We start from the raw sequence: 23890 nt of genomic DNA on the forward strand, positions 1-23890 counted from the left end.
CAGAATTAATGCGGAGTGCCACTACAGATTTATTTTCGCCTTGCAGGCTAAAATTAGTTAATACAATAAATGTATAACGACAGGTACTGCAGAAAAAAAGTTAGAATTTTACCTTTGTTTTGTAGACCAATACAGAGATTTCTGATATTGGGCGTAATTGAGTCATAGGGGCCCTATAACCTAGAAAAACAGGATTTTTTGTGTGGAGAACAATGCAGGTTAAAATAAATGTTAGATGTTTCATTTCAGTTATATAATTTGAATGATATGTAATTTATAAAGCAGTAAATTTAATTATATCTTTGTGTTTACAACAGAGTACTATTTTTTAAGTCAAAATTCTCAGAACAATTCCGGAAACCTGGTCTCTGATTCTTGAAATTTAAATCAATTCTTAAACAGTTTTTTCCTTCATTGAATTTTCTATAATGCTTCTTCTTATATAGCTAACAAATTGCTAACACTTTAGTTGGAGAAAAAAAACTCTTTTAAAATATTATTCAAAATAAATTTAATCGAAATAAAGACAAAATAAAAAAAAAGTACATGAAAAGATTCGTCAGCACCTGCTTTGATCAATAGTTTTCTTCCAAGACAATATCGATTTCGAAGGAAATTGCCGGCGGATCAGCGAAAAAGCAACTAAACTTCACTCTGAAACTTTCTTCCTCCGATTATCAAAGTGAAGTGAAGAAGCATCTTATCCATTACGTGAGCGGGAAAAGGCTTCTAAAAGTCGTCTGCTTCTCCTTTTCGAAATCTTTGTTATAAAATTACTTTACCGCAGTGGAACGGACAGCAACTATTGGTCAAAAACTTCAGTTCCTGTGCAGTAACTAAGCAGAATTTATGTCGCGAAAAATTGCTTGCGTAAGGTAAGCGATCGAAACTAGAGGCTTAAAGGCCAAGAAAATAAATGGCTCGTACGTTCACGAGGAACCCGGGAAAACGAATTACCAGACATCTTTAATTATGAACGAAAAGTGTCCTGGAACAAATCGTTTGGGATATTTTGTGTCACGCTGTAATCAAAGGTGACGTACTGATAGGATGGGATTGGTTTTAAGTGTTCTTTATCCACCTTCTCCTTTTTTTTTCTATTTACAAACTTCAGAAATAGTCGTTTGTAGATGTATTGAAAATAAAAATAAGCGAAAAGTTGTGGAAAGCAATAGATTAACTAACATGAAATAATATTAATTAAATGTATAACCCACTGGCACAGATCGGACACTAATGTCCCTTGTCTTGACTCTCTTATTACAAGCATATATATATATATATATATATATATATATATATATATATATATATATATATATATATATATATATATATATATATATATATATATATATATATATATATATATATATATATATATATTTAATTGTAAAAAACTAAAAAACAGTCTAACAGTTACCAAAATTGGAAAGATTACCGGGATTATATTTGTGCTAAAATATAATATCCAAAAAAAGCAGTTTCAAAAAAGTTTTCTTTTCCTCTTTCAAAAATTTATCAGTGATTGCTTATGTAAGTTAAAGAAATTTCAAGGATAAATAACTGTTTCTCTTAGACGGCAAAAAAATGAAAATTTGAAAAATTATTGTTTGGAAGTGAATCCTGTTTGGAAGATTTTACCTTTAACGCAGAAAAAGACGCCTGTATTTCATGCCGTATTTCATAACCATAACTTATTAAAATGCTACGTATAATATTTTTCATTTATATTGACCTAAATATAATGGAAAGTAGTTTAAAAAAAGTATGGGAAATATAGGGTTAAATAAACATTTTGCGACAAAGGTATAATGTTATGAATGAAAGTTAATATTTTGTTTCATAAAATTCATTAAGATTATTTTCTATTTAAACTTTAGTTTATCAACAAACTTCTTCCAGAAGTACAAAATTGCATTTAAACTTAATTCTGTTAAAAAGTTTTCAATTAAAATAAGTTACACTACAATCAAAAGCTGCCTACTGATAGAATGAAATTGGCTTTAAATATTTATTGTTGTTACTCTTTTTATTTAAAGAAAGTTTAATTACGGATATTTAAAAGTAAAAGCATTTAAAGGGGAATACATTAACTTAAAAGAAGTGAAAGTGATAAGAAGTGTAGTAAAAGTTAATGAAATAGTAATTTTTTCGTATATAATATTGGGAATCTGATCCTGCGTTCAAGACAGTGTAACGTATCAAGCATAGTTTAGAAAAACAGAGCTCAGGGCAGATCTATTTAAAATTGGCCTCCAGCTGTAGTTTGAGAGTATGATCCAGTTCAGCGCGATCTATGATATTTTGTTATTTCTGATTTTTAAAAAAGATTATCCGTTTTCAATTGAGAAAGAAGTTGAGTATTTGTTTGATATAAATTTATGGAACTCGCGTCTTATTTTCTGTTTTGATACTAAAACAGCAATATCTTGCAATTTTTTTTTAAAAAAAAGAAGCCTATTATATATTTTAATGCATTAAATAAATATACACTACTCAGAAAATTATTTTTTCTGTTTGAACTCTAATTTACAATGATTTATTTCGAGAATATATTAAAATACAATATCTATGACAGAAAACTATTAATGAGTTATAGCTTAAAATTGATCGCGTATTTGTGAATAATTCCTTATACTTGCTCGTGAATTAACAACACATCCTAATACTGTTAATTAGTTTTCTCTTTAATGAAGCATACATTTACAAAATACATTTACAATTTCATACATTTACAAAAAATTTCTTATATATTCACATAAAATTAATCACGTATTTATGAATAATTTTTTATACTTGCTCGCGAATTAACAACACATCCTAATACTGTTAATTAGTTTTCTCTTTAATGAAGCATACATTTACAATTTTTTTTATATAATTAAATAAAATTAATCGCGTATCTATGAATGATTTTTTATACTTGTTCGTGAATTACAGCACATCCTAATACGGTTAATTAGTTTTCTCTTTAATGAAGCATACATTTACAATTTTTTTTATATAATTAAATAAAATTAATCGCGTATCTATGAATGATTTTTTATACTTGTTCGTGAATTACAGCACATCCTAATACGGTTAATTAGTTTTCTCTTTAATGAAGCATACATTTACAAATTTTTTTTATATAATTAAATAAAATTAATCGCGTATCTATGAATGATTTTTTATACTTGTTCGTGAATTACAGCACATCCTAATACGGTTAATTAGTTTTCTCTTTAATGAAGCATACATTTACAATTTTTTTTATATAATTAAATAAAATTAATCGCGTATCTATGAATGATTTTTTATACTTGTTCGTGAATTACAGCACATCCTAATACGGTTAATTAGTTTTCTCTTTAATGAAGCATACATTTACAAAACATTTATTGCATATTCACTTAAATTTGGAGTGTAGTTAAATACACTTCTTGTAATTTCACTTATAAAGAGTATCATTTTTAAAAATAGTTTTTTTAATGCATTCATGTAAATTAACAACGTAGCTTTAAATACATGTGTGTCTTTCCTAAAAATGAATGGCATATTTATAAATAATTTTTTATACATTCATTTAAATTTACAATGAATAGCTTAATATATTTCACGTGGTTTTTGTTAAAATGAATAACATATTTATAAGTGGTTTTATGCATTCACGTAAATTTGCAACGTAGCTTATATGTTTTCATTTATAAATTATATCATATTTATGAATAATGTTTTGTAGAATCACACGAATTTTTTTTCTAAGGCATTGAATTTTCTGTAATTATGAAATATTATAACTGAGTTATTGTGTTAAGAAATACATCTCTAAAAATATCAGTCTCAAAATTATTTTAGTTTAGTATTATTTAATTTGCTATGTGGTTAAATTCAAAGCATATTATTATTGCATATTCATTGTTATATGGGGATTGTTAAGTAAATGTTCTGAAAAGTTAAAATTTTTTCATAAAATTCAGAAATTAAATCCACTGTTTCATTACGCACTGTTTCATTTTGCATTTCTTTTTGCTATTTTATTATTATATAAAAGTATTATTTTTGTTCAGAGCAATGTTTGTAAATTCTGAAAACATAACTTAACGTTAAAAAAAATTTTTTATACATTTTCTATATTTTTATTGCATATGTAATAACTTTGAAATAATAATTAGTTTCTTTATTATAAGGGAGATTATTAATTTTACGAATATTTATTTCATAATAAGATTTCATAAAAAAAAAACTAAAAAAATCTCAATAGCTCCTAAAAACCCCGTCTGATCTTAATATAGTTTTCACTTCTTAAGCTAATTAATCAATCTCTTTCCTACTAAATTTGGTTGAAAATTTAATTAAAACGAGCATCTTTTAAATATTTCATTCACTTAGCTAATATCTCATTTTGGATTTTTTAAAAAAAAATCATTTAAGACTTCTATTTATAACAGGAAATATTTAAGAAACTTTTTCTTTTGTTGTCGCTTAATATTAGGTTTTGCGACTGTTGCCACTTTCCCCTTTATAAATACCGATTTCCAACTACGAACCTTATTAAAGTACATTTCTCCACTAACAAGATTCCATGGCCGTCGCGAGCGCCTCTCTTGGGACATACTGAAATTAAATTTAAAGGGAACGGAAACATGAAAGGCCGGTAATTAAATGTGGTTTTCGATAAATGAACAAAACTTACTAGCTTCAACTTGCATTTTAATTGCATTGTAGAATTTGTATCAGTCGGGTAATGGAATATCAAATAGTCCTACTTTTTCTTTTTGATTTTTTTCTAACATTCTGTTTCGATTTTTAAAAAATTTCTTTATATCATTAAAGGATGATGAAATATTTTCTATCTTTTGATGCGATTTTATTACAGGTTAACTCGCTTTTCATTTTTATTTAAATATACTATTATAATTTTTATTTTATTTTCTTCTTCATTCTGTTCATTTCAATTAATATAAAATAGGTTCAGCAATAAAACTGTCCTCTGTTTTCAGTTATTTTCAAAAATTCCAATTTACATATTCGCATGATACCGATTATCGGATATTTTTAAATGTAAAGTTTTACATTGCATAGTCTAGTTATACAAATTGCAATGAACATAAATAGAGTTATAAAAAATGTTATTTCACATTGCAAAATATGCACATGGAGAAGTAGTGGATTACTGTTTCGATTTATCGGATATTATTAGGATTCTATGATTCCAGTTATTTTTCAAGTGATTCTAGTAGAAGTAAAGCTTTACTTATTTCAAAAACCAATGCATTTATCACATTTAAGCTATGTTGTTTAGATATTACACAATGTTATTTTTAAAATGTATCATAGAGGATCACAAAATTGTTACTATACCATTATTTATCAATTTTATTACAATTATTGATTTCTATTATTATTCTATTGGTAATATTTTAATCCTACTAGTTCCATTTCAACCACTAGTGTTACACATTTCGCATATCCAAGCATTTTTCACATTTTGCAAAAATAGTGTTTTATTTAATAAAAAAGTTTAATTTATCGTTATATTAAAGTCTTATTGAAGTTTTAAAAGTACTTTTGGAACGCGAAACCTTTTCAACCATTGATTTTTAGATTAAGTCTCCTAAAATATGAAAAACTTTAGTTCATGTCTTTTACAGAAATATGAGATATCTTCACAATATTTTATTCTAACTTACACAGAGAGAAAAAACTTTTCCAACTCCATTTAACGACAACAGGATAAATAAAACCATTCTTTTTTTATTAAAATAATATTTACGAACCAGTTTATTTCGAATAAATTGAAGATAAACCCCAAAAGCAATTTTACATTTTAATCTCCTTTGTTTTTCTATATTTTCATATCCGTGATAATTGCATTTCCCGAACTTTATGCGCTCTACCATTTAGAATCAATTCCAATTCAAAATCCGAAGGATTAAAGTGCTGCTAAAACCGAACTGCCATTAAGAGCTTTTGTCGCCAGTTACGGTTATAAATATGGAAGCAACAGCTAAAATAAAGACTGCGATGCTCATTGCCATTCTCCATTAGCATAATTTGTGGTATGATGAATGGATCTCCCGGAGCTCTTACTATCGTCTGCGTGCATGTCAGAACTGTTTTAAGAACATTCTAAAATGACAACGATATCGCGTGCCATTTTGCCATTACAGGTGGGAAGCTTTACCGGGTTATAGGTTATAACTTATCATAGAATGTATTTTTAGAAAAAAAATGGAGTTAAGTAAATGAAGACTGTATTTGAAATTTTATTCTTTTGATTTGTTGCGTCGATATCGATTTTTTTGAAGTATTCTCTATTTCTTTCGTTGACTCTTGAACAATTGAACTGTTCTGTTTGGGAATCAAAAAGCAATAGAAATGGAAATAGAATTTTGATTATTCCTTTATCACGCAAGGTTTCACGTTACATCCCCAAAACGTTCATGTTCGAAAGAATTACATAATAAAATATAAATCTTGATGACTTAAATATTGCATTGTATACTTAATAAAAAGAAAACCATTGTGGAATCAAAATAATATGCATCTTTTTTTTCTTCATTTGAGCACTTTTTTTCGAACAATATTAGGTTAATTTACGCCAGGTTATAGGTCAATTTACAATCACGCATATATGGGCATTAAAATTATAACTATTTCATTTAGTTTTATAGAGTTCTTCGTATATACCATTTACCACTCAAATTAATGTATGCTTCAAGAATTATTGTAACTTACTAAGTTAATTACAGAATCTATGCTTCTCAATTGAAAAAAAAAAAGTCTAACTTTAATTCGCAATGTGATAAAAAAAAGTTAAGATTTTTACTCTAAATATATCGTTGATGATGAATTTTAAAAGTACTAAATAAATGTATATATCCTTAATTCAGTGTCAGTAAATGTATGGGTTTTGCATTCAAAGAGTATGAAATGCTACGGTTATGTTATAAGAGATTAGATAATATCTCAGAGAAATATACGTAATCTTCTATATTCTTTCTCAATTGTTTCTGTGGTGCTACCTTAGAATAAATCATTCTAGAATATGACACATTTTGAGATTTTTGAGTGTGAGATTAAATAAATTTGTTTAATGCTTATTGACCAATCGATTAGTCACTAATTAGTTTGCGTGAATCCTTAGCAACGTGGATAATTATGTGTAAAGCTTGATGATTTAGTTTGGAGCATTTTGAATTCCCTGCAAATTCTCTGAAGCATATATGCTTCACACTAAAAAAAATTTGTAAAAAAGTATTGTAGAGTGTAAGGTAATAAATTTCTGCAATACTTAATTAATGGGTACAACTTAACCCATTTTTTCGTTTAATTTGAATGGAATTTTGTAAAAAAAAGTTAACAATTAGAAGTTGCCAGCTTAAATTAGGAAATTCGAATTTGACCGAGAAATAAGAATTTATAGAATTAGAATTTATTTGCGAAAATACTTTCTTTCCTTATGATCCGAACTTGATTTTGACATTTTATCTTAAGATATTTTATTCTATAAATGCTTTTCTATTTTTTTATTTCAGGAGTTGTTTTCTCTTCTGGAATATTTTCTAAGACAATTGAGAAATCAGTTGCGGATATTTTGAGAATTGATCTCCGTGTCAATCTTACTGCAAACAGTGAGGACAAGCCATTTTGCATACCTTCAGAATACGAAGACCACCTGACATCACCCACTGCTTTTCTGGACAGTGACGTGATTTTGCAAGCATCTGTATTTCATCGCTCTTTAAATACAACGTTCTATTGGAACATTTCTGGTGAAAGATTCACTACATTTGCAACAGCCCAACAGTTTTCTTCAACTACAGTGAGTATTATTATTATTTAATGTTGTTGTTTTCTATATCAATGCTAAATATTTCCGAAAGATCTGTGGATGAGTTTTGTGAGTTCTGGCGCCTGAGAACTGCATGTATGTTCCCTGTGTTGAGCCGAGTTTAAGCAGTAGAAATTTCGGTAGTTGAAAACGTGCTCTGGCGTTAATAGGATTTGGGGAAAGCCGTGACTGCTCAGGAGATAAAGCAATCAACTTCCAAGAAGGTGAACTGGGTTCGAATCCTAGCGTTGACTGGATGATACGAATCCAGCATCCGGCTTGCACCGACCACGGTGCGGACGTAAAATATCCTCAGTGGTAGACGGATCATGGATTAAAGTCCCCTTGCCATCAGTCTAACCAATGGAGGTTTTCGCGATTTTCCTCTCCATGTAAGACAAATGCGGGTTAGTTCCATCAAAAAGTCCTCCATGAAGGCTACTTTCTCCCAATACTTGATCTATTCTGTATTTTGTTCAAAATTGCAAGGCTACGGAGTTAAATATTAGTAGCCGTAAACCCAAAATTGACACGGCTGTTCAACGAAGGTTATGAAATATTAAATACGATTTGGGAGTAATGTCTGAATCTGTTATGCAGCTAATGAAAAACATTGAGTTGAAGAAAGAAGTATAGTTCTCAAAATCGCTATTTGATCTGGTTTTTGCAGTTTTTGATGTTGAGATAAACATAATTTTCGGTAAATTAAATGAAACATAAATTTAAATTAGATAAGAACTGTTTTTTCATCAAAATTAACATTTCCTAAGTTGTCTTCATCTTTTCACGGAATGTTTCTTTTTTCTTCTTGTCTATGCGTAAATCGCTTTTCCCCAGGTCCACCCAGCTTTACTATGTAATAATTCTCGGGGAGAACCATCTTATATAGTCGATTTTCCGCTTTACTGATTTGTAAAAACTCGAAATTTTTAATCCTCAAAATGCAAACAATCCAATCCTCATTTTCATGAAAAAATGTTGTGTTCTTATCCCTTAATCTTTAACTATTCAGTAATTATTTATTAATTATACAATAATTAGTGACCTAATAATCTAATAGTTACTTAATAATCATTTAGCAGAAACTGAATATAGTAGGGATTTTTTGATAATCAAGTAAATAATCGTTACAATAAAAACACTAAGAAACAATTTTTTTTTTTCAGTTGCAGGAGATTTTTAGCAGCTCTCTCGTAACACTGATTTCAAACTGCAACAGGTTTCTCTCTTTAAGCTACAGTTATTTTCGAAGTTCATTTTTTTAGTTTATTTTTTGTAGAAATGTACGCGTTCAAAAACATTTTATATTACAGGGAGTCACATAAAAATTTGCAACAAACTTTTAGGATAATAAGATCATCGGAATTAAAACTGAATAGTAATCATTGCTTGAAAATATCTAGTGGATCTTCCTTTCCATGAACTGTTTCTTCGTGTGCTTCTGAAATAAGAGAATAATGAAGAAACTCCCCTAGCGGTGCACGATGACATTTCCAGGAATGGATTTTTCTGCAGTTTTTAATCCTGATGATACCCTAGAAGTTTGGCGCAATATTTACTCTACCCTTTGTTATATTTAACGTTTCTAAACCTATTTCTACCAAAAATCTACTAAAAATATTATTTTCAAGCAAAACAAACCTAATGGTGTAATTTTCACGCTGATGATGAGCAGCAAGTTACAAAATCAGACAAAAAAAACTTTTTCTGTATAAATAATCGGTGAATAATCCTGAGAAATCGAATTTTAAATAAACGACTTTTTTAAAATTCGATTTCTCAAGAATTATTTGACCAATTTCACCATAATTTCGTATTTTGCTATGTAAAATTACATTCTTTGAAATGATGTAAGAATTGTCTTACAATTCAAAAAATTTTCGACTATTATTAAATAAAATTATGAAAAATAATCAATATTTACTGAAAGTTATTATTTTTCGATTAATAAATTTTATTATCGCGTCTTAAACTTTTCAATTCATTAAGAAAATTCTCGAGTTGTGCTGAATCACTTAAAAGGCAAAATTAACATTAAAGGGTCCAAACTTTACAAGACGGATAAAAAAAAAAAGAGAAAAATGAAGAAAATTAATAAGTTTTATTTACTGCGCACTCGGTTTGATATATTTTGCTTTGGCTATATTTATACAATATTAGAAAGCACTGCTTTTTGCGCATATAATCGTGTGAGCTGATGGCAAGATTTTTTTTTTACCCGAAATTTTATTGAAAAAATACTTTCTAATTTTTTTTTTAAATTATGTTATTTTATTTTATTTTAAAATTTTTCTTTTTCTATTTTCTTTATTCTGTAATTTTTTTCCGTGTTTTCTCTACATTTTAACATAACGTTTTTCTCTACATATATAAATACAATAAATGCGCTTTTAAATATTTTAATTGTTTATCATCAAAATATATATGATCGTCGTAAATTATGGAAATTTCCCCACCCATTTTAATAATTCATGCATGATGGAAACTGCGATTGCTTTGATTTAAACTGCATGTTTCACCTTCTGACAGCGAAAGGGTGATTTAAATTTTATTTAATCGAGATTTAAATGAATTATTTCGTTTATGCTGATTAAATGATGATCTTTTCGAATGTCAAGTAGCTGCATTAATCAGAATACATATGTATCATTAATTTATCTTTCCTACGTCATTGAAGCATGATAAACGTAAATATTCGTAACTTATGTGATTAAGTGCTCAATTAAACAGAAATGAGGGAAGCTGTTTCAATTTATATTGCTTGTTTTTTTTTTAATAATTATTATGCTAGTAATTTTTCTCAATTTCTTTTTGCATTTCTTTAAAAAGCCTGCAAATATTTTTTTAAAAATTTAAATGTGTTTTAATGCTAAGGATAAAAATTTGTATTATGTGAGTTATTAGCATTAAATTTAGTTGAACCACATAAAAGTAATACGTTAACTGTGTTTTATCAAAATTTAAATAATATTCCAGGATAAAATAGTATTCTTGTGATTACAATCGAGTATCTTCCTTGCAATTATCCAACTTCTATTTATATTCTAACTATAACTTACTTTTTTTAACCTATTTAACCTCTAACTATATTTTTCCTCTTAACTTACACATATGACAGTCGATTTTTTAATTATTTGCACATTTGTCTACTTCTAATCTAGTAATATTTTTACATTTATTTACTTATATTCTAACTATAACTTACACATTTTTCCACTTATATCCTAACTATAACTTGCTCATTTGTCTATCTATATTCTAATAATAATTTGTACATTTATCTATCTATATTCTAATTATAACTTAATTTTTTGCCTACCTATATTGTGACTATATTTACTCATTTGTATACCCATGACCTAAATTTAACTTGCACATTTGTTTTAACTTGAAAGTTAAGTTTCACTTGCACTACCCGTTTTTTCAACTATAACATATAACATGCATATTTGTCTAACTATATTCGAACTGCAACTTACAAATTTTGCTGCTATATTCTAACTGGAACTTACACATTTGTCTACTACCGATATTCTAACTATAACTTACACATTTGCCTACCTTTATTCCGATTATAATGAAACATCTGTATACATATATTCTAAGTTTAACTAACACAATTTTCTACTTATTTGTTTAACCATAACATATAAGATACACATTTGTCTAACTATCTATTTTAACTATATCTTATACATTTATCTATTTGTTTTCTAATTAAAAACCACAGATTTGTCTATCTATAATCTGACTTTAACTTACAAATTATTCTAGCTATGTTCTGATTATAACTTACTCATTTGTCTACCAATGTACAAACTACAACTTACAAATTAGTCTGCGTAAAGTCTGATTATAACTTACTTATTTGTCTACAAATATACAAATTATAACTTACAAATTTATCGACCTATATTTTAGCTATAATTGACGCATTTATTCTAACAATAACTAATACATGAATCTACTTACTATACAGACAAACGAGTTTAGCAATAAGTATATTGAACAAATTTTTAGAGTGTCCTAAACTTTGCAATAAATATGTTTCGAAAAAATATAATTGCAAAAACATTATTAATATAAAAGAGAAAATATCATAAAAGAGAAAATATCATAGAAGCAAAAAGATAAAAATTTTGGGAAATTTATTCTATTTAAATGATTTTGAGATGAGATAAGAGTCAAAAACTTTTCTTGTGCCAAATATTCTTTAAAGTTTCATAAGAACTGGTATAATATATCCTGCCAAAATAAATAATAATTTCTCAAAATAACTATTTTCTTTCAAAATATTAAAACATCTATAAAATATTACAATGTTTCTGTTGCTGAAACAGTTTAGCATTACAAGCAAAAACCCAGTTCAGTAATCCGCAATATGTGAGATTGTGAATTTACGAAATTGTGAATTACAATTGTTAATTTGCGAAAGAGTCTTTTTTCTCTAATTCATACTCGTGAAAAACATAAAAATGTATTCTTATTATTAAATGAAGTAATATTTATTATTAAATTAATTTATTATCAAATGAAATAATAAAGTTTATAAATATTTACTAAAATGTATTCTTTGTATGGAATCATCCTTGGATAAACGAATTTTATAATCGTATGCAAAAATTTTTCAATAAGCTTGAATAATTCTCGAGATATGGCGAAATGCGCAGAAAATAGATTTAACATTAAGAGGCCCAAACTTTGATTCGCTCTTCTGACGAAACTATGGGGACCATATTTCGCAGATTGCGGCTACCCCTATATTTTGGGAGTCAGAAATCCGAATCCATTGAAAAATTTGTGTGTTTATTCGGAGAAAGTACGTTTTTGAGTCTGATTTCGTAACTTAAAATTCTCTGTCCGAACTTATTAATTAGCATATTTGAGGTCACCACCTCGAACCATTAAGAAGGAGTCCTAGAACGGGAAGATCTGATCATTAGATCAAAAGTTATTCAGCGTAGTCCGTTTTTTAGAGCACTGTACATCTTAAAATCTTTGAAAGTTTGCCCCAAATTTTATGTGCCAAATTTTTATATGCCAAATTTTGTCCGTAAAATATGGGCCAAATTTTTCGTAGCACATATATTTTTTTAGAGAAAGAGCGGTTTTATAAAATTCAGTTTGATATCTACAAATTACTAACGAGTTTTGGTATAAGTATCTTACGAAGGAATAATCAGCTGCAAAATCATTATAAAAACAAAAGAAACAAATAGCGTATTGTAGCATTGGTTAAGATTTTATTTAAATGGTATTTTACTAAGAATAAAACATTTTCTTACTTAATCATTGACAATTATCTTAAACATTTTGCATTGGAACATTTCTTTTAAAATTTCACAAGTGAATAATTCTATTATTTTGTACAATCATAAATTATCGAATAATTTTTATCAGCACGACAATCCTTCGTGGACCTGGGCTTTCCTTAACAGCTTTTCCAGTCTGCCCTCCACCCAGAAATGGATATCAAGCTCTTCACTTTTGGAATGGCAAAGTCCTCAGCCACACAATCTTTCCATCCATTTTCGGATCCTTCTTTTGGTCATTAGTGGGAGGGGATCGTATTTAAAACCCTCAAAGCTGTTCACTTTGAACTCATTATTGTAAGCTGTCCTGTCCATCTTAATCTATTTAGTTCTACGGAATTAATAATATCCCACTTTTAAAAATTCTATAAATTCCGAAATTATATCTTTTTCTCCAGATATTATTAAATCTATACCCTTTTATCCATTATCGAGAAGAGCACCAAACATGGTTCTCAAAACTTCCCTTTCAAAGATCGCTAAAATCTTTTTCTCATTTTTTTTGTCAAAGGTTCAAATTTCAAAGGCATAAATCAAGATTGATTTTATCTATACCTTGCACAGCAAAATCTTTGTCCTCTTATTTAATGGAATTTCAACAGTGATCTTAAACTGAAAAAGCAGCGAAGAATAAATAGTAATTTTTAAAAATAACTGTTTTCTTTCCAAATACTAAAATATCTTTAAAATATTACATATTTATATTGCTAAATTACTTAATATTGCAATATTATTATAACTTAATATTACATTATCATTATCACTTAATATTACAATATTATTTTCACTTTATATTATATTTATTATTTTACAATGTTATTATCATCTAATATTACAACTTTCTTATCGCTTATTATTACAATATTATTATCACTTAATATTACAATATTATTATCACTTACTATTACAATATTTTTTTTACTTTATATTACGTTGTTATTATCACTTAATATTACAATATTATTATCACTTAATATTACAATATTATTTTCACTTTATATTACGTTGTTATTATCATTTAATATTACAATATTATTTTCACTTTATATTACAATGTTATTATCATCTAATATTACAACATTATTATCGCTTAATAATACAATATTATTATCACTTTATGTTACATTGTTATTATCACTTAATATTACAATATTATTTTCACTTTATATTACGTTGTTATTATCATTTAATATTACAATATTATTTTCACTTTATATTACAATGTTATTATCATCTAATATTACAACATTATTATCGCTTAATAATACAATATTATTATCACTTTATGTTACATTGTTATTATCATCTAATATTACAATATTGTTATCACTTAATATTACAATATTATTATCACTTAATATTACAATACTATTTTCACTTTATAGTACGTTGTTATTATCACTTAATATTACAATATTATTTTCACTTTATATTACAATGTTATTATCACTTTATATTACAATGTTATTATCACTCAATATTACAATATTATTTTCACTTTAAATTAGAATGTTATTATCATCCAATATTACAACATTATTATCACTTATCACTTAATATTACAATGTTATTATCACTTAATATTACAATATTATTTTCACTTTTTATTACGTTGTTATTATCACTTAATTTTACAATATTATTTTCACTTTATATTACAATGTTATTATCCTCTAATATTACAACATTATTATCGCTTAATAATACAACATTATTATCGCTTAATAATACAATATTATTATCACTTTATATTACATTGTTATTATAACTTAATATTAAAAAATTATTATCACTTAATATTACAATGTTATTATCACTTTATATTACAATGTTATTATCACTTAATATTACAATATTTTTATCACTTAATATTGCGACCAAAGGAGAAATTACAATATTTATATTTCTGGAAACAAAAATACTGTTCAGTAATTCCCAGTAATTGTGAATTTACGAAAGTGGTTTTCTTCGCTCATTCAAACGTAAGGAAAACGCAAAAAAGAAATGTAAAACATTCTTAAATGAATCTATTATTCAAATCAGGCAGACGTTGCCACTTCTTCGCATCTTTTATGTTCCAAAATCCATTTTCTGTCCACGAGGTTAGTGGATGCGAAAAAACAGATATACATTCGGCGACGCATCCACAAATGACTAGTAAGTTTTGCAATACGTAATGAATAACACCCCCTACAACTTCTACAAAAATTTTCTCTCCTTTTCGAACAAGTATTTCCCTCCCTATCTTTCGAATCTCGTTTTTTTGAAATGTTCTTTTTTTTGTTTCGGAAAAAAAAAGAAAAATCAGTGCCGCAATATATGTAGACTACCGACATTCCTCATTCCATACATATTCTAAATAACTTCCTTTTTATATTTTTTCCTTCAAAAAATGTATTTAGAAAATAAAATGCCTGACAAGGAGAGGGGGTTGTTGGAAATTTGTTATCCGCCATGCCCCACCCCTCTCACTATTCCATTTCTGGTTCGCGTTCTTATCTTTAGCGCATTGAAATGACTGAGTGAGTTGAAAAGAAAAAAAAAGGTTTTTTCGTGCTCCGGTAACATTTGGACGTTAAAAAATACTTTTACTACAGAAAAAGAGTTCGGTGTCTTGTTCACAGACATATCGATTTTTTCAACTAATTTTATTTTGTTTGCTATTATAGAATTTATTTTGAAACCATCACGATCGTAAAGTATAACTGAACATGAGTCGTTGGATTTTCAAACAATGAATGTGTATATTATCCGTTTTTTCCATGAATTCATTAAACCCAATCTATTAAAAAATTATACTTGTAGAACGATTATTCTGATCACTTGTAATTTAGATGTGTTGTGATTGCAGGTAGTTTGAATCACGAACGAACAAGAAACTCGTTCTTGTGTGTGGGGGGAGTTTAGTAGAATTTATTTTTTCATCATTATGATCATAAAATATAACTGAATATTTATTATTGGAATATTAAATAGCAGATTTGTACATTGGTCCTTTTACCTGTGTGAGTATAAAACTAGATGTAATAAGAAAATAAATGAAAGTTATGGATCAATTGTTCTGATCACTTGTTGTTTAGATCCATTTTGATTGTTTGTTGCTTAAAGAACAAATGAACTATTTTTGAATGAATGAACCTAACATTTTAATGAACATTGGAACACTTTTTTGTACAGTAAAAAAAGAGTTTTAAAAATTATTTTGATTAATTTTAATCGTAAGTAGCATTCGAACTTGTTCCTAACCTTTGGATAAATATAGAAACGCTTTATTGATGGAGGAGAAAAAACAGATTAGAAAAAAAGAAGAATTTATTTTGGTTCCAATCGAAAAATTTTATTTATCTTGAATTTTTTTTCACCAGTAAAATTGTACATACATCAGGCCGTTTTACATGTGTATGCATTAATCCCGATCTAATTGAAAATACTAATTGTAGAACAGATATTCCATCACTTTTACATTGTATGTATTCTGATTACATGTAGTTTGAACTGCAAACGAAATACTTCAGAATGGTACTTTAGAACGATTCTTGGAACTGTTCCTCAAAGAGAAAAAAGAAGAAAAAATCAGAAAAAATAGCATTTCTAAAGTGGCATTTTACATTCAAGACTAATCGGAAAAGTCTTAAGTAATTTTACCTAGTATTTTTAAGCTTATAACAATCATTCTTCGCACTTTTCCTTTCTTTTTTTTTTTTTTTTTTTTTTTTTTTGCTTATTTGAAAATGGTTAAAAATTTACTGAATAAGATTAAATCTGCTAGGGTGTTTTGTAGTGAACTTTTGATAATGTTATTCACAATAAGCCTCTATCACTCTGGGGTCATTTTAAATTCTATCATAAATTGCCTGAAATAAAAAAGAGGCTAAATTAATAATGAAGGTTATATTCTCTAATTAGCTTAAATATATGTGAGCTGCACTGCAGTAAGCCTAAAAGTGTCAAACTTCGTAGAAAATCGGAGAATTATTTCTAATTAGCGTGTATATTGCAAAATGATGCAAGCTGTTCGCAAAAATTATTCAATTTACGTATGACGTATTTATTAAACGCGATCTAAAGAAAAATATTTTTGCAGAACAAGTATTTTTGCACTTCAAATGTATTTTCAGTTTAGAGACATTCGATTGCTTAACTTAACAATGAAACATTTCCGAACCTTTGAACAAACATGAAAATTCTTTTTTGTGGTAAAAAATAATTCAGAACAGACTAAAGAAACGGCTCTAAAAGAAACGAGTTTTGCAAAATTGTCATTTCTTGATACATAGAATATAGCTCCTTTTGCTTGCAAATTGTTTAGTTTTGTGTCACAGAATTTATAACAATAGTTGACTGATATAAAAAGGACATATTTGTTATCAAATAATGGAAGACAGTTCAGTCAATAAAAAAGTATCTAGTATTTTCTTCCCAGCGTCTAACACACAGAGTAAACTTACCTCTCGACAACTACTAAATGAGAAAATAAATGTGCTCTTATACGTCGCTAAAACAAATAAGAATAAATTTTTTTCGCTACTGTTTGATACTTATATCAAAACAAATGGGCATGTTCATTTCACTTAGTTAGGGAGAAATATATTAGAAAAAAGGAACTATAGTATACACATCGTGAAATTGATTCATTTTTATTTTATTTTGTGAATACTTTTCTCTAGTCAATACTTGCAGTTTCTTTATTTGGTATTTAGATAGCTTACCTCAAAATTATACGAATGTCTTGTTGTGCTCATCTGATATCTTGGAATTCTTGTTGAAAATAACGAAATACAGTTCTCAATTTTGACGGTGCTCAAAGACTGATTGATCGCTAAAAAAGAGAGTTTTATTTTTTAAGGTCAATTTATCTTCTGAAATATATTTTCGATGAATGTTTGTACGACCCATTTAGAATTTTTATTTTTATTTTAACTAACTGCAGACGACATAAAAGTTTCTTCACACTTCCAAAAAAATCGTCTTAATACTTTGAAATATATGCGTTTGTGATTTAGAGCACCATATTGCGCCCACCATAACATTATATTATCTCTCTCTATATATATATACATATATATTTATATATATATTTTCTTCCACTGAGCCATTATTCTTTTATTCGCAGCAATCCAATCATAGTGATTGAAAATATTTTTCTGCGTGCATAATTCATGGTAATGACACTCAAACATTTCTTCCCATTTATTTATGGCCTTCCCGATATTTCCTTTTTCCGGGAGCGGCATTACATGTGCATTTCCCGTTTTTCCTTTTATGACCGAAACTCCGAATAAATAAATAAAACTGGGCGGAGAGGTTGGAAAAGAGTTTGCAAAGGAAAGAGAGTGAAAGCACTTTTTTTTACGAACTGGATTTTTCAATTCGAAATCCTTCAATTTTGCCGCTTAGCAATTCGCTTCTTCCGAGAGAAAAAGTGGAAAATGATGAAGAGATTATGGCTATTTTTATGGATTTGTTTGTTTTAGCTTATGAGGGTTGTTCATCGGTTTTAAAATGATTGCAATAATTTTTTATACGCGAATCTACCTGGAATTGAGCTGCTCAAAAAGTAATACAAAATCGTTTGCTTAATTCTTGTTTGAGATGGAAAAAAATTATCGTCTGCTAACATTAAGTAATATGTAATGTTTCTAAAGAATCGTATTTGTTTTAAAATAATCTCTTCAAAATGTATAACACATTTATTCCCCATTGACAAAATGGGTCTTGGTTTGGACTTGATGGCGTTATCACACTTTTCAACTACAATAATCAAGAGTAATGGTAAACAGTGCGCATGCGTCGTCATTGCGTGCGTTGCTATGGCGAACGCTGCTGTTTGATAATTTTCTTAGGATTCTTTTTTTCACTTTTAATTTTGTTATACATTAAGTTGGTGAGTTTATTTTTGAGATATATGACCAGAGAGATCCCATAAATACTTCTTGAGTTGTGAATAAAAGAGAATTTCATATTTTATTCATACGATATTTTTTGCTTTTATTGTTTTAATTAAGAATCAGAAATTCTAACCTACAGTTCAAACTGGATCGCTTTCAATACTAATTCAGGTGAATATCACAAATAAAGAGGGTCCAAACTGTTTGACACGGTTCCAAAAGTTAGAGTTGAAGCAAGAAAAAAACAATGTCAAGGCCTAAACTTACCGAGGATGAAAATGCCAAAGTCAAAGAGCGTAGACGGGAATACCTTGAGCGTAGCACACACGAAAAAACGAAAGGATTCCGTTCGCAAACGCAAGCATGAAGCCCGTTCCTCTCAAAAGTATCAAAGTTGTTGAGAGAATCGAACTCTACCGAAGAGCGAAATGTGTCTCTCCGAACCCCTTTCATGCAAATACAAGAACTGTGCGTTGATCACCAGTTAAGCATAAAGGGATCCATTGTCAACGTACCCAATGACTTGCTCAAGACCGTAGACTTTCTTCTACTCAATATAGATGATTCATTCACAATTCATGTAAAATTGAAAAAAAGCCTAGCTTTCAAACTATATTTTATGTATGTACTTGTGAATCCGAAACGGGTGTATGATGCAGCTTACAATCTCCTTCAAACACCATTGTACCAATTTAGAAATGTTAATATTAATCTCGATTGGCTGTTCAATGTTTATTCAGTTATTAAAAGAATTTGCACAGAATGTGTCTGAGCTGCATTCAAATATGTTCTGTACCGAGCAGTTCATGATTAACAGTTAAAGATGTCCAAGATGAAATTACAATGAGGATGCTTTTCTAAAAAAATCAGACAACAACCATTTTGCGAATGGGTAACCTATTATCACAACAAGGTTATCACATTTTTTTTGTCTCTTTATTATGTTTTACGAATGACAGATGGATTCAAAGTATAAAATAGTATTAAACCCATGTGTCTGAGTCCGATTCTTAAAAAACAGTTGTTTAAATTGTTTCTGAAAGGTAGGTAGAAAACGGAAGAAAAAAAAAAGATTCTGCAAGGCATTAAATAAGTCTTGAGAAAACTGGAAAAATAAGCACATGGAGTACGAATTTAAGAAAAATACATAATTTTCAATTAAAAAATGTTTTCATGTAATTTACTTACATTGTTAGGTAAGAGGAAATACGGTATTTCAAGTCTATTTTTTTTATTTTATTTAATTGTATCGTACTCACCAAATTCAATAGAGAAATGCTTAATTTCTTACAATGATTTGCTTATAATTATTTTCGCTTAAATATTTTTAATGAAATAAGTTTACATTAACTTTTAGTTTCTCCTGATTCAGCTAAAATAGGGGGAAAATATGTATTTTATTTCTTTCAACTGTTAAAAAATATTGAAATGATCCCATAAATATTTTCCAATTAATAACTTTTTGAGCTAACCTGTTGATCTCGTGACTACTGCATTCTGCAAAAAAGTAAACTGGCGTTATTTTGTGTTTGTTTTCGGGCAAGTACATGTAAATTAACTGACACTAGTCTGATATATTTTAGATCTAAGCATTTCAAGCGATTTTTAATGCACCGTTTGAGACAAATGTTTTAAGATATTTTTTCCTATAAAATAGTGCTTTAAGCTTAATCCCTATTGTAGGCAGTACGATGCAGAAATATGCTATGGCCTTTAATACAATTAAAAAAGCGGTCAAAATCTTCAAATTGAAAACTCAAAAAGATGTAGTTTCATTTGCATGGAAATTAAATTTTGAGAGGTTGCAGAAAATCTTGAAGAAAGTCGTTTAGGTAAGACTAAATAACAGGGGGAAAAATGCATGAATCATAATGCCACCTTGATGATGAAAATTTAGGAATTATGTCTAAATTTCTTTATAAAGAATTATGCTAGAAACGAAACAGTTGCTTTATTTGTAACATAACATGAATAAAATGCTTACACAAAAGCTTAGTTGCTTTGAAAAAGATTTTTAACTAAGTTCAAATTAATTTGCTGATTATAGTATATTTAATCTTTTCTCTGTGTATGTCTTCGCTTTCCTTTTTTAAAATTTGAATTTTTGCATTTATTCCAAAGTAAACAATTATAAAACTCTTGAGACCATATGGAGGCACGTAAGTTTTTGATGGTGATCATAGCTCCCGTGATGTATTTACGAGCCGATGTTCAACAAGCTTATTTTCATTGTTTACCTTCAAGTGACGTCATCATAGGTAAGCGTTTGTCGGTTCTGTCGCCAATAAGGTTCAACACAAACACGTGACTTCGCTTACAGGTATCCAATTAAATCTGATTTAAACCACATGGTGAGGCATCATCACTTCACTTCTTTTCGAGTTGCAAGTACCCGATTGAGACTTTTATAAAAGAGAAGGTTTTAAATATTTCACTCAAATAAACAAGTAATCATTCAATATTTGGAAATCAGGGTTTAGAAATTTGTACTTCTCAAATATATAGTTCAAAACCTCAATTATTCGAACTAGGTTTAACCCTAATTGCATCAAATTTTTGAGTCTTTACCGTATTCAAAAAGAAAAATATCTAATACCTAAAAGGAAATCTTTAATACCTAACCTTTTGATAAAAAAACAACCTATTTCATTAACTTTAGGAAACGTTTTGTCATCGCAGGAAAAGGGCTAACTTTTAACATATGTAATCAACCAAAGCTGTGTCTTAAACTACTGAAAATCACCAATTTACGAATATCAGAAACACAAAAATATCAATTACAAGATTTTTCTAAGTAATCTAAAGTTAAGTTTTTAAATTTTGACGTTAGTTGTTTATGCATTAAGCTCCAAATATATAAGCAACCTCTTTTATAGATCTTGCCCTAAAATATTCGAATAACACAATAGATTTTTGGTTTATTAGAATTCCTCCACAACTTAAGCCTTAAAAATCTGTCTTTTGTGCCGGTATTCTAAGATTCCATTCTACTTTTAAATCCAGTAGCAAGAGTTCTAAAGCATTATTTTAAGAGAAACCTTGTCTACCTGGACATAAAGTCACTTTTATCAATTCCCTGGCAAGAGCTGGCCGCCAAGCCTTGCGGGTCGAGCAGCTTTCCTACCAAATAATGTAATACATCATCCCGGAACGCTTTTAAGTTCATCCGTTTAAGCGCCATTTTAAAGATTAGCTTCGAGTTGGGTGGTGCTTAAGCATTAAAGTCACCCGTCCAGAATTTCAATGGCGGACGGGAACCAAATCATCTTTTACGATGAGGTTCCGGTAGTGGTGGGTGGTTATAAAATGATGGGTAGGGGTGCAACGGTATGGGGGTTAAGTAGGTTGCAACACATAAAAGTTTTATTTACGATTGCGCTTTATTCCTAGATTTAAATGTCCGTAAAGCGCCGCAATAAAGGGTTTTAGCATAAGGGAACTTTTGAGTCCGGAAGCTGGCTTTTGTGCCCTAACTAAAGGGATATTTGAGATTTGCCACTTGATGGCAGTGTCGCTGCGTTTGTCAGCCTATACACTTAGAGGTCGTAAAATCCGTAAAAGGGAATATCGGTAGGGATTTTTCGAGCAGTATGCCCTCACAAATAAAAACGTTAATTTCCCCTTATTCTTCCTTTTCTCAACCCATCTCGAAGTCATAACCATTTTGAAATTTCAGAGCGAAATTTTATTTTACCCAAAAAATTGACTACACTATATCGCATTTTTTAAAGGTAAAATAAAGAACATTTAAGTTAAAGTAGTAAAAGGATATTTTATCACGAAAAGCAGGTTTATAAAACTGCAAAAATAAAATAAAATGGATGCATGGAATAACTTCGTGTGTGATTGAGCTATTCAAAAATAGTTTTAAACAATGTGATTGCAGTTTATTTAAAGTATAATAGTCGATTTTTCAAAACTAGAAGTGTTAGAAATAGAAGATTTAACCCTTTGACGTAGAATGTTTGTTTAACGTATTTGTCATACTTTGTTTCATTATTTTGCAACAATTTAAACCAAAATAAGTGTAAAATATAACATTTTAACATTTTAATATATAGTTATGAAATACAGCATGAAACACCGTGGTCGTTTTCTGCGTTAAAGGTAAAAATCTACCAAAGACGCCTAACATGCAAATTCTAATTTTTCAAACTTGCTCTTGTTTAAAGTTATTTAGATCAAAGAGAAACAGGCATTCATCAGTGAAATTTCCTCAATTTGCAAAATCAATTACTGATAAAGTTTTGAATATGAATGGAAATTTTTTTATCGGATTTTAAAATTTCATACAACTGTAATTCTGATAATCTAAAAGATCTTTTTTATTAACTATAAGACTGTGTTTTATACTTAAAAAATGCCAAAATATGTTTTCACTTGTAATTAGAATATCAGGAAAAATGTATATAATAAAGGCGCATGTGTCCTATATACGTGAAAGGGGTATCTATACATTTTAAAATTAAACTAATGGGTTCTGGAAAAATAAGTTGAAGTGATACTTTTGTAAAAGTGGTGTAAGTCGGAGTGATATTAATATGCCTTACTACTCTTTTCAATATTTTGTGAATTTTTCTTTTTTTTAAATTTTTTTTGGTTGCATGGGTTGCCTTTCCCGATATCTTTTTTGACATGGATATCTGTCAATGCCATTTATTTTATACGATAATTCAACCATACATTAATGACCATTTTGTAAAAAAAAAAATAATAAAAACATACACACAGATAATTTTTTTAATTTCCAATGCCCATCTGTGTTAGCATTTCGTCAATTCAAGCATTTACAGGGCAGATTTGTTGGCCACTATTTCAGGGGCACCATATTAGGTGGGCCAACGTTGTCCCCACAGTAAAGGCAGATAGTA

At 28.5% G+C, this 23890-nt stretch overlaps 1 protein-coding gene across 1 annotated transcript in view; it reads left to right on the top strand.

Annotated features, from left to right (window-relative positions):
* Window positions 1–23890, top strand: part of LOC107437680 (uncharacterized) — a 626528-nt gene that overhangs the window by 343620 nt on the left and 259018 nt on the right. Inside the window, exon 6 of the mRNA XM_087151873.1 lies at window positions 7524–7810. Coding sequence (XP_087007999.1) covers window positions 7524–7810 — 287 coding nt within the window. The remainder of the gene's footprint in view (window positions 1–7523; window positions 7811–23890) is intronic.

This window comes from Parasteatoda tepidariorum, chromosome 9 (genome assembly GCF_982258835.1).
Source record: "Parasteatoda tepidariorum strain Cologne lab strain chromosome 9, Ptep-v5.0, whole genome shotgun sequence".
In the NCBI taxonomy this organism is placed as follows: domain Eukaryota; kingdom Metazoa; phylum Arthropoda; class Arachnida; order Araneae; family Theridiidae; genus Parasteatoda; species Parasteatoda tepidariorum.